General features: G+C 46.1%; 1 protein-coding gene across 3 annotated transcripts in view; it reads right to left on the bottom strand.

Moving 5' to 3' along the window:
- Nucleotides 1–14988, bottom strand: part of KDM1A (lysine demethylase 1A) — a 1206177-nt gene that overhangs the window by 277308 nt on the left and 913881 nt on the right. For all 3 annotated transcript variants that reach the window (XM_078682705.1, XM_078682704.1, XM_078682706.1), the window contains exon 15: nt 3685–3872. In XM_078682705.1, coding sequence (XP_078538831.1) covers nt 3685–3872 — 188 coding nt within the window. The remainder of the gene's footprint in view (nt 1–3684; nt 3873–14988) is intronic.

Genomic DNA, 14988 nt, shown 5'->3' on the forward strand with positions numbered 1-14988 from the left:
CGTGGCCTTGACCACTGTTATCCAGGAACAGTCACCAGCCAAATTGGGGTCTAGACTATCACACGGCATTGGCCACTAGGGACGGCGAATACACAAAACCGAGTCTGACAAGGCAGCAACCCCTGCAGATAGAACTGCTGGATGATAAATGGCAGTACTGCTGCTAGAGCACCAAATTAATATTACTTAATGGACGTCATAGTCTAGCCAACTTTAAATTCATAAATAGGGTGTACTATACGCCGGAACGACTACATCGATATGGTCTCCGTGAGAATCCACAATGCGAAAGATGCAGAACACAAGTCGCCGATTTCCTCCACGTGGCGTGGGATCGCCAACTTCTGGGGAGAGGTCTTCACTGAAGTTAACCGCGTAACAGATATGGTGTTAACCCCTGACCCGCTTTTAGCCATACTGGGCTACTCCAAACCACACCCTAAGGCACACAGGCGCTTGGTGGATATGGCTTTCCTCCTAGCTAAGAGATGCGTTGCCCTCTGTTGGCTATGCAGCCCGACACCCCATTGGCACAATGGTCTAGAGATATGCTGTTCTGCTGTACCCAAACAGAAAATTATAGTGAGATGCTATCCCCACGCAACAGACTCAAAAACTTCTGGTCCATATACATGACCAAGAGACACACACCGGCGACACATGACCGTACTGACACCGACTCCCAGACGGCGATTACTCCTAACGAAGGAGAACCTGACACGTAGCTGATCCACCACCATTTTCCCCTATTTTGGACTTGATTGCCGCCTCCCTTTCACACCCTCTCACCTGAGTGACGACGGATTGGACACAGGACTTGACGACACCCCACAGAGGAAATCACTTGAGTGCCTGTGATGTCAGTTGCTATAACTCTTACATTTTTTGGTAATGGATCACTGAGATGGGTGGATGTATAAATACTGCATATAGAGGATCTGTCTATGACCGTGTTCATGTCTATATATTGCTGTCTTGTTTTGGTTTCTATGCTGTAAAATCACCAATAAACATATTATAAAAAAAGAAATAAAGAAGAGAGGCCCAAGGATCTGGCCGTAGCTTGGGAGTCCTTGAACCTCACTAGGTGGGATTCTGTTTTTTCCCCTAAAAGACGGGGTCCATCAAAGGGCATGTCCATCAAATTTGCCTGGACATCACCCGAGAAGCCAGTTATCCTAAGCCTCAAAGCCATTATTGTGAAAATCGAACTGCCCGTGCATCCGTTGTATCAAGACCACACACCTTATGGTGAATTTTGCTGCATCTCACCCGTCCTTAACTACCTGAGAGAGAGCACAGCCCTGGCCTCCTCTGGGACTTATGGCAGCAATTCCGCAACCGTCTCCCAAAGGGAGCGGGAGAAACGGTCCAATAGGCATGTGGTATTCACCAAAATGCCAAGCTAGAGGAAGAAAACATTTTCTCACCAAATGAATCTAGCCTTTTGGATTCCCTATCCGGAGGGGCGGAAGTGAACATGCCCTGTGATGTAGAGGCCTGCACCAACAAACTTTCTGAGGTGGGGTGTTGGCTGAGGAACTTTGTGCAGCCCAGAGCATGGCGATGGCAGTGTGCAATTGTCCTATTCACAGGAGCCCCTGTGCTAGGCTTGGACCACGTGCCGGGAAGATCATCAGTTAGTGCTTCATTAAAGGGCAAAGGGGTTCTGAGGTGTAAGCCCCAGGCTAAGGCACTTCAGTCAGAAGATTACTCCTGACCATTACTCCTGACCAGCACGGAAGGCAATTCCAGTCCAAGGTCCTCAGCTGTCCTCCTGACCACCATGGCATTAGATGGCCCCTCCCCCATAGCCACAGTTGGCGGTGAGAGCATGCCAGAATCTGGAGAAGTATCCAGTACACTGGCTTCCCAAAGTTCCCCATTTCAGTCTAACTGCTGTGCAGTCTCATCCTGTGGTTCCAAAGGGTCCATAGACCCTGCTCATTCCTCTCCCGAGCTTAACACATCCTCAAAGTGTTCAGGTGACAACATAGTACCCCTAGATTCAATCTGTACTAGAATCGGAGTCGAGCGACGTCGTTCTGACTCAGTATCGGCGGGTATAAGGATGGGGCTGGTACCACCGGTGCCGACTTCGGGTTCGACGCCGGGGAAGGTCCTGGTGGCACGACATGCGTCTATTAGGGATCGCACATCTGAAGCCCCACTGACAAAACCAATGGGGCCCCTTCTGACCCACGGGGCCCGAGGGCTCACCAGAGGGGTCATCCCGCTCAAATATGTGCCGCGTGGCCTCATAGAATTCTTTGATTTGAGTGGGGGTTGCTCTGGCTCCCCGAAAAGGGAGGGAGGTGCGAAGTAGACCCTGGCTCTGCAGAACCGTGCCTAGAGCATCGGTGCTCCTTACCTCCTTGGTCGATGGACGACTGTCGAGGTGAAGATGAGGTGCATTTGGACTTCTTTTTCTTGTGCCTCTTCTCCAAGTGTCCCAAAGACCTGGAATGGGACGAAAAGGACTTTGGGCTCTGGGAGCGGTCCCTCGACCTCCTCTTCTTCGATCGGGACCGCGACCTCTGTGGAGTCTTGTTGGTTGTTGTTGACTGCCGGGCTGCAAGGAGCTTTATAGCCCGCTCCCGCAAGCCCTTCGGAACCATAGCCCGACAGTCAGAGCACAACTTTGAATCTTGGTTGTGCTCAAGACACCAGAGGCAGATGAGGTGGGGGCTGGCAACCGACATTGTGACAGGTCAGGCTCTGAACGGCTTGAACCCTGTCTTCCTCGAAGACATCCTCGCACACAAAGAAAAGTTTTTGAATTCGACAAAAAGTTGAGAAGAGGCCTGTCAAAAAATGACAGATGGGTAGCTCTTCCCGGATGGGCGCTTAAATGGTACAAAAAGAAAGAACTGACGTCCGCATGCCAGGGTGGCGCCTATATAGGTACTGCAACATCATAACCGATGCCGATGACGTCACGCAGAGCCAAATGGAGCCCCCTGATGGAGCACAAGGAGTATTGCTCAGCAAAAGTTTCCAGATTCAGCCTGGGAGATTCAAAGGTAAGGAAACAGCAGCTAGAAATCTCTATCAGATAGATATCTAGATATCTATATAATTTTTTTTTAAAGATGCCCCAAGTAGTATTTCTCTTTTATAGAAAGGAGTGGCTGGCTGAACAACAGTGGATGGGGCGTTCTTGAAGGGGCTAGGTGTGAGTGAGTGAGCAGAGGCTAGAGCATAAAGGATCAGGGAAGAGAGGGTAAAAGAATAAATGCAAAAAGCAAAAAACCTGGAATATGACAGGAAAAGCAAGAGATGAGGTGAAGCTACAGGGAGAGCATGATAGGGTGAGGGAGTGCTTTCAGTGTGGAAGCAGTGCACGATGGAAAGTATACACATGCCTTCGCATGGAGTGCAGAAGGAAAATTAATTTAACATTTTCCATTGCATAAAAACCCTCATGACCTTATGCCGTGCTCTAAGAATGTCATTATTAGGTATCTCAAGTCTGACAAAATTAGGATACAGCCATATTTAAAATACACAAATACATACTTCATTTAAAAAAAAAAAAAAGGTTGATGTCAAGCACTGCACTTAAAAATTTAATGGAAGAGCAACTGTTGCTCGGAAATGTAGTAATGGAGCTAATGGCACATGCTCAGATAAAAACAGTGCCTACTTTTTGTTTCGAACCAGAGAATTGTAAAACACAGTTACCTTATTCAGGTTACCAAATCCCATTCTCTGAACAGCGGACGTTTTCCATTCTGGAAGAGGAGGTACAAACTGCACAGCTGGCGGCTGCTGCTTCAAAACACCCAGAGGAAGTGTACATAAAACAGCGTCACATTTATAAATGAAGGTCTGACTGGTGGAGCGGGTGTTTACAGCTATTACTTCACATCCTGTAAAAAAATAAAAACCCACAAAGTGCGTCAAAGAATCGGAGTTTTAGGTAGATCTAGCCTCCTCACCAAGATACTCTTTTAAATAGTTAATGCAACAACTCTGCAAACACAGGACACTTTTCGTAGACCAGGATGAAGTTCAGTTTCCCCCGGCGTAAGTAGTGAAATTTCCGGCATTTTGTTTAGTGCTCATTATGTGAAATGCTTGAAATTACACCATTACGCCAGGTCGTGTAACGGAGATGCTGTGTGAGTAAAAATCCTATCTCCGGAGTATGGTAACAACGTGCAAGACTAGAACTCAAGCTGCTAATCGAGATTTTGTGATTTTTATTTAATGTGAAATCCTGTCTCATGTCCAAAATAGATGAGAGGATGCATTTTGTGCTAAAAAACAGAACACACACAAGCATTGAAAATGCAATAGGTCACGCATTTGTTTAAGCTAGAGTGTTTGGCTTTGCTAATGGTATTGTAATTTAGCTATTTGTTACTGAGTGTATGTATGTGATGTGTAGTGGAATTATGTGGTTTTGATTGTAATTGTTAGCTGTGTATCAGTATGATGTATAGAGTTAGGAGAAGAATGTGTGAAGGTTTGGGAAGGAGAGTGAGGAGAAGAACAGCATGAGGGATAATGAAGGAAAGTGAGGAGGAGTGTAGAAGAAAGGAGAGTGAGGAGAGGAGTATGAGGGATAAGCAAGAGAGTGAGGAGGAGAGTAGTGTGAGGTTGAATGAAGGAGAGTGAGGAGAAGAGCAGTATGAGGCGTAAGGAGATAGGTTCTAAGGACCTTGTAATGTCTAGCCCTTGTGTGCCAAGTTTGATGAATTCTGGCTTTTTTGGCAGTTCTTGAATTTATTGTCGGATTGGTGGGGGCGTCGAGATGTTCATCACAGGAATTGCAATCATCAAAGTGTGAAAGCCTTCCTCGCTAGAAGTGGCCAGGTGCCATGGTGCACACCACCCCAAGGGGGTTAACAGAGCAGTGGGGGGCTTTTGTCTGGGGTTGGGGTCTCCCGTCCTCACCAAGGCCGTGGAGGAAGGTGACAGACAGGTCCCTCTTTGATGTGCACACTTTATATTCATACTCGTCCCATAAATCTGTTGGGCTGCTCTTTCCCTGACAATGGAACTCATTCGAATGGAAATATTCTCAGAAGGACTGCAGCTTAATTACCTCCTATTTGCATTTGTGCATATTAATGACTGCAGAGCAGCTAATTTTGCTGCATTATTTTAAAGGCGGAGTCTACGTGTGTTTGTCTCTGCTTCCTTGTAGTGGGCCTAAATCTCATATTTTGTTAAAGCACCCTGCGACAAAGCACAAAGCTCACACTCACGTGTGTTTACAATCAGATGTTACTTTATGTCTGACACACCACTGTCCTCCTAGGACTTAGTGACATAAAACATACAAAAATGTGTGCGCCCATCTGACTGGTAGGTGGCTTCAAACCTGCACTGCACCGGTACATCTGGCAACATTTTGACACCAGTGCCCTTGCACAAAACTCTCACACGTATGTGTGAATGATACATCTTTCACCATGGTGACATCACATCCTGTCCAGTTGCTTTGCCCAAATACAGCTCTCGCACACTAGTCTCCAAACACAGTATTCAGCGCTGACCGAGTCACAGCTCTCAACTAGGGCCCAAGACAACCACGACACACCAGAGTACAAATAAAACATGCCCGTGCCCTGAAGCAGAGCCCCCTCACACACAACCCAAACAGAACACTCTCACACCTAAACCCAAGCAGTGCGCGTACGGCAGTGCCAAAAGACAGCACTCTCTGACACAACTAAGTACAACTCTCCCACACACCAGTACCTCAATCACCATGGTCTTATCACCATGCCCAAACACAACATGGGCACACCAGTGCCCACAAGCAAGACTCTTACACAGCACTGTCATGTGTGTGGCCAACTCGACACTCGCGGAATTGCACCGCTTGTGCACGCACTGTTACAGCTGGACTTACTCATCCGCGTGCACAGACTCAACGCCCCCACTACAGCCTCCTTTGTAACATCCAGTGGCACACGATAACCACGCACCAAGACAAGCAGGCACTGCCATGCCCGAAAACACCCTCGCAGCCACACAGCCATGGTGAACACACAATACTACTGAAAACACTCTTTTCCACTGTGATCCACCAGACCTTGAAGGCAAGTGCTATAAACAAGCATCCGTTGAGCCCTGCTAGTTAAGGTGGAATGGGCTGCAGTCACTAGGCCAGAAGCTCAGCTTCACCAGCTCATCTCTACGGTGACGTGAAAAGGGCCCAACGTAGGTCAATTATCCATCCAGTGGGGTGGCCAGTGTCAGCGGGCAGCCAGAAGCTTATGTGGTGGCGGCCAAAAACGAGTTGCGAGCCCCTGTCCCAAAGAATCTTGTTTCAATCCCAGCTTCACCAAACTGTGTGACCCTGGGCAGTTGTTGTGGTAATTTATTTATTTATTTATTTATAACACTTGTAAAGCGCGCTAATACCAACCGGTGTCCTGGCGCTGAAGTGGTATCTCCCTGAGATTTAGCCTTCCGAACTAGAGGGTGAAGAGCCATGTTTTCAAATTTTTTCTGAAAGCCAACAGGTTCCTGTGTTGTTTGAGGGCTAGAGGAAGGGCACTCCACGCCTTCGCTGCTCCCCTGACAAAACTTCTGCCCCCCCCCAGCGCTCCTTCCGGATGCGAGCTGTTTTAATCAGCCCCATACTGGTCGATCTTAGTTGTCTGCCTGGTCTATACCATTGGAAGAGCTCCTGGAGTTACACCGGGCCCTGACCATGTAGAGCCTTGAAGACAATGCATAGGGCTTTAAACAAAATCTGCTTCCGCACCGGGAGCCAGTGCAGCTTCTCCAGTTCTCTGGTGACCGAGGAGAACTTGGGAAGGCCCCCTATAAGGCGGGCGGCCGCATTTTGTAGAACCTGGAGTTTGTTGAGCAACCCCTGTTGCAAAAAAAGTGCTTAGCGGCTAATTAGGAGACACTGTCTCCCGCCGCAAGTAAAAGATCGAATCCCGGTGGGAGGAGCCAAAAGCGGACAGGTTGGTACCCCTCAGTGTAATGACTGCCTCCGGTGCAATCATTACACTGTGTTTTGCATCAATCCATGATGCGAAACTACGCCCACAAATCAAAATTGTAGACGGAGCAGCTACATGACTTCTGGAATCGTATCGGTTCCAAGAAGCCCTCGCATGGCGAGAGCACACGCCAGGCGAGACCTAAAAACGGGACCAGCAATTCGATGTAATTTGACATGCAAAATGTCAGGACCAAATTAAGGTACCACTGTAGTACTACAAACTATTTTAGAAGTAACATGTGCACTAAGCCTTTAACAAGCACATCACAGCAGTTGCTTTAAACAAGGGCAGTTTGTCCAGTAAACACAAAAAGGTCAATAAGAACGACAAATAACCCTTTATAGTGCCAACTCCAAGATCTTACTAGACCAAAGATAAAACAAACAATAACACATTCAACAGTTTGGCTTGTAAGGGGTCTGTGATGTCATCTCCACACCAGGTTAAAGATTTGTCCCTACACATGACATACTAGGACTGTGTAGATCAACCCCTGGAAGTGAAGAAGACAACCACAAACTCTGGTGGTGATCAAACGCATTCAACCGCCGCTGCTCAATCTCCACACCTGGAGGATTGCCCAGGTTCAGGTGCAGAAGCCTGCCTTTCTTCTGTGACAGAAGGTCCTCCCGAAATAGTAGCCTGATCGGAGGACAGATGCTCAGGTCCAGTAGTTCTGTGTACAATTTTCTCTGGTACAATACGGTGCCACTAGGATGACTAGGGCCTGGGCAGACTCGATCTTCAGCATTTGGGGGCAGGTAGGGGTGGAAAGGCGTACAGGAATCCCATGAACCAATCTAGCCAGAATGCTCTTAGACAGTGTATTTTGGGGGAACTCCAACATGCAAAACTGACCACCATTACTCTTGGAGCCAGAATGGAAGATGGCACCTGAGTTGGTGTGGAACCCGAAATGGGTTAAAAGGCAGGGCCACTGGAATTATGCAGCAGAAGAGGGCCAAATTATACAGCAGGGTAGAGTAAATTATGCCAAAAACACAAGGGATACTGGAGGTCTACAATGGGCTCAATATTGTATGCCAATTCCAATGGTGAAGCATGTATGAACAGGTGTCGGATCAAAGAGAAGATAGAGTGTGAGAACAAAACATAAATACTCCCATCAGCCCACCACTTGGCGGAAAATCGTCATCTGGGATTGTTTGTACAGAAACTGGTATCCGTTGGGTCTCTCACCTGATGATATTGTGAAAAGACCTAGAAACAGATCCTCCAGTGACGAAAAAGATGTATATATGACATTGCTAGATGGGAGAGGTTGCAGTGAAAAAAATTGTGAGAAAAAGAAGAAAAGTGAGATAAAATTACCTAGTGTGATGCCAAGGCAATGTACTTTATTCAGGGTGTCATCACAGAGGTAATATTAAAAGCAACAGTATGTAGATAGTATAAAACAAATATTACTATCAATCAGATGGATCTGGTCAACATGTTTCAGCCTGTAAAGGCTTTCTTCAGGACCTATGATATCAAATACTACTGCAACAAACACTATACAAGTTATCAATCACTTGTCGAAAAACCCCAAAACTATGTGGGTGCCTACCGTGTATCACGTAGTAGGTCAGTGGATTCTCACCTGTGTAAAAATATATAAAAGAACAGGCACGAGATATACAAGCAAAAATTATGAAAAATAGCAATGTATAAACTGAACATCACATATATTGGCCTTAAATCCCATTTGGAATAGATATGATTGTTAAAACTCACCCAAAGAAATTGTGGGGAAAGGCCTCACCTCGCCTGGCACTCGCTCAGGACAATGGAGGCCCGCTCTGCAGAGATAGAAAAGGTAGCGAGATATCCATTTTCAAATGATTCTTTATACATATCAACTGAAAGATTTATTAATCTATACTCGTTATGAATCTCCCTGAAACTACCTAATTTAAACAAAAAACAGTGGACAGAGGATGTGGTCCATGGGCCAGTCAAAGCTGGCGGATGACACCTGTCTAGCGTTCTCTAAAAGAGAAGTCAAAGCACCAAAAGCAATAGCTGATGGTAAAGCAAGAAATGGAGCAAGGAAAGGACTGCCTAGCCTAAAAAACACTGAGCCAGGAAAACCAGCCCAGGGAAGCATGTCGGCATAGTACTCCAAAAGAACAGGCCATCAATATAATGAAATACTGCAAAGGGCTAAGTAGCTTCTTAGACGGGCGCCGTTAAACCCACATGTCCGTCGGTACCTCGGGCTGTAACTGAGCCGAGGGGAAGGTACAGGAGCAGGTAGAGACTGCGCTTATATAGTACTGAGAAGGGAGGGGTCCCAATGTAGGATTAAACTAATCGTCACAAATTAAATAATAATGATACTGCAATTACTGAGTCTACAATGTTTTATTCACACAGTAGACACAACCAGGATATAGTATCCCACATTAATCGTATGTAAAACGGTTGATTAGTGCCCAGGAGGAAGGGGGGTAGTGAGTGAGGATGGTGCAGGTAGGGTAAAGTGACCATAAAAGCAGAGAAAAATCAGACGCATTTACACATTAATTAGAATGCACAGAACATCATAAATCATAGTATTTGCTTAGAGAATCGCATGCCCCATGTAGTACATAAATGTCACAGTTGCGGAGAAAGGGCTGGAATGCAGAGAGGAGTAGTCGACGTTTCGACCCACAGATGTGCAGGATTAGTTGAAACCCTTGCGGTGGGGTCTTCATCAGGACGGGGGTGGGACTAACAACCTATTAATATCAATAATGATTGTGGGTTATTAAACCAATTTCAAATGAGACCACTGTTCAAGTAATTTAGTTATGCACACATCGTTAATGGGGGGTGGGGGGAGCATACCTATTTGTTCGGTGCTCTCCATATCCGTTATAACTTTAGGAAGCCTTCATGCGAGGATAATGATTGCCTGAGGGGTATACACAAAGTAGTTCGTGTGTATTAGTTCATGAGCTGGGGTGGTAGCAGGAATCTTATCCTAACAATCGGTGAAACCATTACATATGGTGAAAACTTACGTCTTAGTAATAAACAATGTCCAGTACGGCGGGAATCAAAATGGCCCGGGGACGTTGGGCACTGGATACTCAGAAAGTGATCTATTAACCAAAAACGGGGACCAAGTTAATAGAAACATAGAAACCAGCGTGGTACCATTAAATGAATACCAACGGTTATGTCTTACCGGGAAATGAAGTGCGAGTTCAGATCGTCCCCCAAATTTGTTAAGCGGTGCGGCGAATGAATCAGCAGGCACCCGCTAGGGAGAAAAGGGACCATTGTAATAACGCTGTATTAGGATGATAATTCTGTTGGTTCGCCGTTCCAGATTATTAAAATATCATCGATATATCTCATCCAGAGATATACATGGTCTCTGAACGGGTTGTGCCCACATAGGACAGTGTCTTCTTCAAAAGCTGCCATATAGAGAATGGCTACATCCGGGGCGAAGGGAGCCCCCATCGCCACCCCTTTGATCTGCAGGAAAAACTTGTTTCTAAACGTGAAGACGTTTTTAGTCATTGCTATCCGGAGCAGAGCGATGATGAACTCTGTCGGTACTTGTACAGGTGCTGGTCTTTTTTGTAAACACCGCATTATCACTACAAGGGCTTCCTCTTGAGGGATGCAGGTGTACAAGGAGACTACATCACAGGTGGCAAGAATTTGATGTTGGCAGTCAAACGGAAGATTTTCAATGATGTTGATCGTGTGGAGAGTATCTCTGAGATAAGTCTGTGTTACTTCAGCCAGGGGCTTAAGAAAGAAATCAATGTATCTACCCAAGGGTTCGAGGATGGAGCCGCATCCAGATACGATAGGACGCCCAGATGGATCCACCATGTTTTTGTGGATCTTGGGGAGAGTGTAGATCGTAGCCAGGCGTGGGCATTGCTGGTTCAAATAGTCAAACTCATGTTTGGACAGAAAACCTTGATCATATCCTTCTTTAGTTAACTCCAGGATTTCTAGAGCTATGGCTTTCGACGGATCTGATCTGAGTTGTTTGTAACTAATACCATCCAATAATTGTCGATTAATCTCAGATTCATACTTTGAGACATCTTGGACCACGATGGCGCCACCTTTGTCAGCCGGCTTGATTACGACCTGGGTGTTATTCGCAAGAGATTGTAGGGCGGTTCTTTCAGATCTACTTGTGTTGTATTTGGTGAAGGTTTTTTCAAGTAGGACTTTGTTGACATCTCGCCACACCACCGACTCATAAGCAAGAATTTTTTGTGACATCGTACACGAAGGAGGGACAAAGGTAGAAGGAAGCCGCAAGCCTGTGTATGATGGATTGACATGTGGACCAGCATTCCGGAAAAAGTATTTTAACCTGATTTTGCGGAAAAATTTGAATAGTTCAGTTCTCACTGTGAATTGATCAGGTCTGCTAGTTGGGACATAAGATAAACCTTTACTGAGTATTTGTAGTTCTTGATCACTCAGAGAGTATTGGGAGATGTTCACAACAGGGTTGGTGGTAAGTGAGGGGATTACCACCGGTAGGTCTTGTTGCGAGTCACTCTCTCGCCGTGCTGATCCTGTTGGAAGTGGACTTGCTTGGGTGCTTGTCCACGTGCCGCATCCCAATTGCTGGTGTTCTGAATTTGACCTCGCTGCTGGCCTCGCGTGGTATAATTTCCTCTCCCTCTCGGGGGTCGCCATGGTGCTTGGCGCTGTCCTAAAAAAGGATTAAATTGAGGGGGCGGATGTCCGTAATCCTGATAGTTGTAGAAATGGCTAGGACCTGCCTGATCAAATTCCCATTCTGAGCTGCCGGAAGAGTCGGAGAAGGTGTAGAAGTTGCGTCTGCCTCGATAACCCCCACGTCCTCTGGAGGTGAACCGGCCTTGCGTATCCTGACGATAGTAATCTTCCTGTAGGTAGGGGTACGTTTTCTTCTTGTCGTACAGCCTGATGTCGCGGGCTAGTTTCTCAAGTTTACGATTTTGAGTGGTGAGGTCAAAGTCTTTCAAAGAAGCCTCTAAATTGTTGAGGGTTTCCTTTGCACTGGCAAAGTTAGCATCCGCTGCAATTTCGGCTTTCAGTGTCTTAATTTCTGTGGTAATGATTTGAACCTGATCAGCAGCGGTTTCCACGCCTAACACCATCCAGTGGCGAGAGCAATTGTTAGCCACGTAGCTGAATCCTTCCTTGAACTTCGGCACCTCAACAAAGATGGCAGGCTCGATTTTGATCTGAAGACCAATCGGGATGATATTTTCTTTGAGGTATCTGGTTAGCAGATGTCCGTGCCAACGGGTGCGGACCAATTTCTTTTCGAGCCGTTCAAGATGTGAAATTTTATCTTTCAGAGAAAAGTCTATAGAGGGAACAGTGGTTGATAGGAAAATATTGTCCTGGCTGACCACAGTGGAAGCTGCCAAACCATGGCTAGCGATTGGCTTAGAGAGAGCTCTAGACAGGCGAAAATCGCATATACAATGTGAAGCAGGGATTCAAGCGATTTCTTGATTTTGAAAGTTGTTCAGACTGCTGAACTCGTGAACTCAGCAAAAATAAGGAGAATATGAAGCGCCGTGTTTCGTGGATAGCAACTCCAACAAGTTAAAGCAAAATATTCTGTCTGCTTGCCTATTGGTTAATATGGCCATGTAGGCCATCTTATTGGTCCTAATGTTAACCAATCCAATGTCGTCAAAAACGGAATGAAAACGCCGTCATACATGGCGTCCCTGCCGTGTTGAGTCAAAAGGTATCACTCCAACAAGTTAGAAACCACAGATGAAGCACCCTGTGTATACGAACTGGAGCAAAAAAGAAAGCACTCGCTTTCGAAGCCAGAACATCGAGTGATGTCTAAGGGAGGAACCAGGCTCTGTGTATGAGAAAAACAGCTCATTGGTTGAGCGGCTGGACTGAAAAAATTGATTGGCCCACACGATAACCAAACACAGCTCCCGAGAAACGGCAAAATGCCTACTGTATTGACACCGTGTGCGCGATTGTATGCGGCACCATGTCCCCTCACATATATCCGAGTCACCCAATAACAAAAAACGACAACAACAGAACGCTTAGCTAGTCAGTTCTAAGCAGCCGAAAAGCCCAAGGAAGCGTCAAGGATCGTTATCAAGGGTCAAGATGAGCGATATGCTCCTGTTCAGAAGGCCAAGGAGTAAGAGAACGGTCCATTGGATAGAAGGCCGTTTCAAAACTCCCAATTGGTCCGAAATGGACCAATCCCAAATGTCGAAAAACGGCAAATTGCCGACTCAGATAGAAGAAGTTCGACAAAAGTAAACAGCACGGGTACATCGAGCCACAAAGAGGGGAAGAGTGGCTCGAAGACTGCATGAGTCTGCAAGAAGAGAGCTCCCAGAAACACCAGAGACATCTACCATTGTTACAGATCATGTCTAATAATGTTTAATCACCACAATAGTAGGTTGGCAGATATGGAGCAAATGCAGTACATATGAAAAACAATAACAAAAGAACAAGGGTAACTGAAGCATCAAGAGAGAACACCCCGCCAAAAACACACTCTCAGTATAAGGGGCATCTCCCCCAAGACGACTAAGCAGGGGTGTACATAATATGGGGAGAATGCAACTACATGCTCGTTATATATCCCGTAATGGCTATGTTACTATTGCCTTTGATACCGGCTGGCCCCACCCGGTTTGGTACAAAGAGTGTCAATAAATGGCACCCTACTTAGATGTATTGTTGTCAGGGTCATCTCCCTAACATAACATAGCACTAATGCGGACATTAAGGGAACCCAGTGTAGTCCGTCATGTCCGTTGTGGAGAAATGAGTATCAGAAAATGTATTGATGTCAAGGGGCATCATCCTACCACTATATAGTTGGTGCTATCTCTATATAGTTGGTGCTAGCATACTGACAAGGTCTAAATCTGTACCCACGGGATTTCGTCGTTTAGCCCATCGATATCACAGTGAAGCTTGAAAATCCATTTCTGTTCCCTAATGAAAAGGTATCGGGAGATGTCCGTCACATGTTGGGGGATATATGGCTGTTCTAGGACTACCCATTTCATTTCCTCAGCACTGTGTTTCATTGTGAGAAAATGATTGGTGAGGCGCGTTGCTTGTCTGTTGCGTCTAATGGTGCTCATGTGTTCCTGTATTCTGAGCTTGACTTTTCTGGATGACATCCCTACATAACGAAGGGACCAGGGACAGGTAATCAAGTATATGACCCTTTCGCTGTTGCAATTAGTGTGGCGCTTGAGTACCCAAGGGCATTGGGTGCCTATATCAATCATCGTGGTCTTTTCTGTCTGTGGACACACCGAGCATGTGCCACATGGATAGTGCCCTTGCACTGGCGGGAGATTCCATAGTGTTATAGCAGGGTCAGAAATCATGCCTCGAGGTCTTGTGTGGACCAGTTCATCACGCAAAATATGACTCCGCTTAAAAGCGAACAGTGGTGGTGGAATCCTGGTGCCTGCAGTGTTAAGGATGCGCCAGTTAGTTCGCACTATTTTTTGCACTTGTGTGGAGGCTGAATTGAAAGTGGTCACAAAAGTCAGCTTCTCCAGGGGGGGTTTCTCGAATGGTGGAGCCAATAAAGTTTCTTGAGGGTTATTGGACGCCCTCTTCCGTGCCTTTCTAATTAAAACAACCGGGTATTGTCTTTGCTTGAGTTTGACCGCCAAATCTCGTGACTGTGCCTCATAGTCAGAACGCTCAGAACAATTTCTCCGCACCCTTAGGAATTGCCCGAAGGGCAGATTTTCACGGAGTGATCGAGGATGATGACTGTCGAATCGGAGTAACGAGTTTCTTGACATAGGCTTGCGATATAATTTGCTAGTCAAATGTCCGTCCAATGGAATGATGAGTAGGTCGAGGTAAGGGAGCTCCACTTTGCTTGATTCAACAGTGAACATGAGGAATCGGTTTTGAGTATTAAGCCAGTTCTGAAAGGCTTAAAGGGAGATAGTATCCCCTCTCCACACTACTAAAACATCGTCAATGTATCTCTTCCACAACAACACATGGTGATAGA

This window comes from Lissotriton helveticus, chromosome 3_1 (genome assembly GCF_964261635.1).
Source record: "Lissotriton helveticus chromosome 3_1, aLisHel1.1, whole genome shotgun sequence".
Classification (NCBI taxonomy): domain Eukaryota; kingdom Metazoa; phylum Chordata; class Amphibia; order Caudata; family Salamandridae; genus Lissotriton; species Lissotriton helveticus.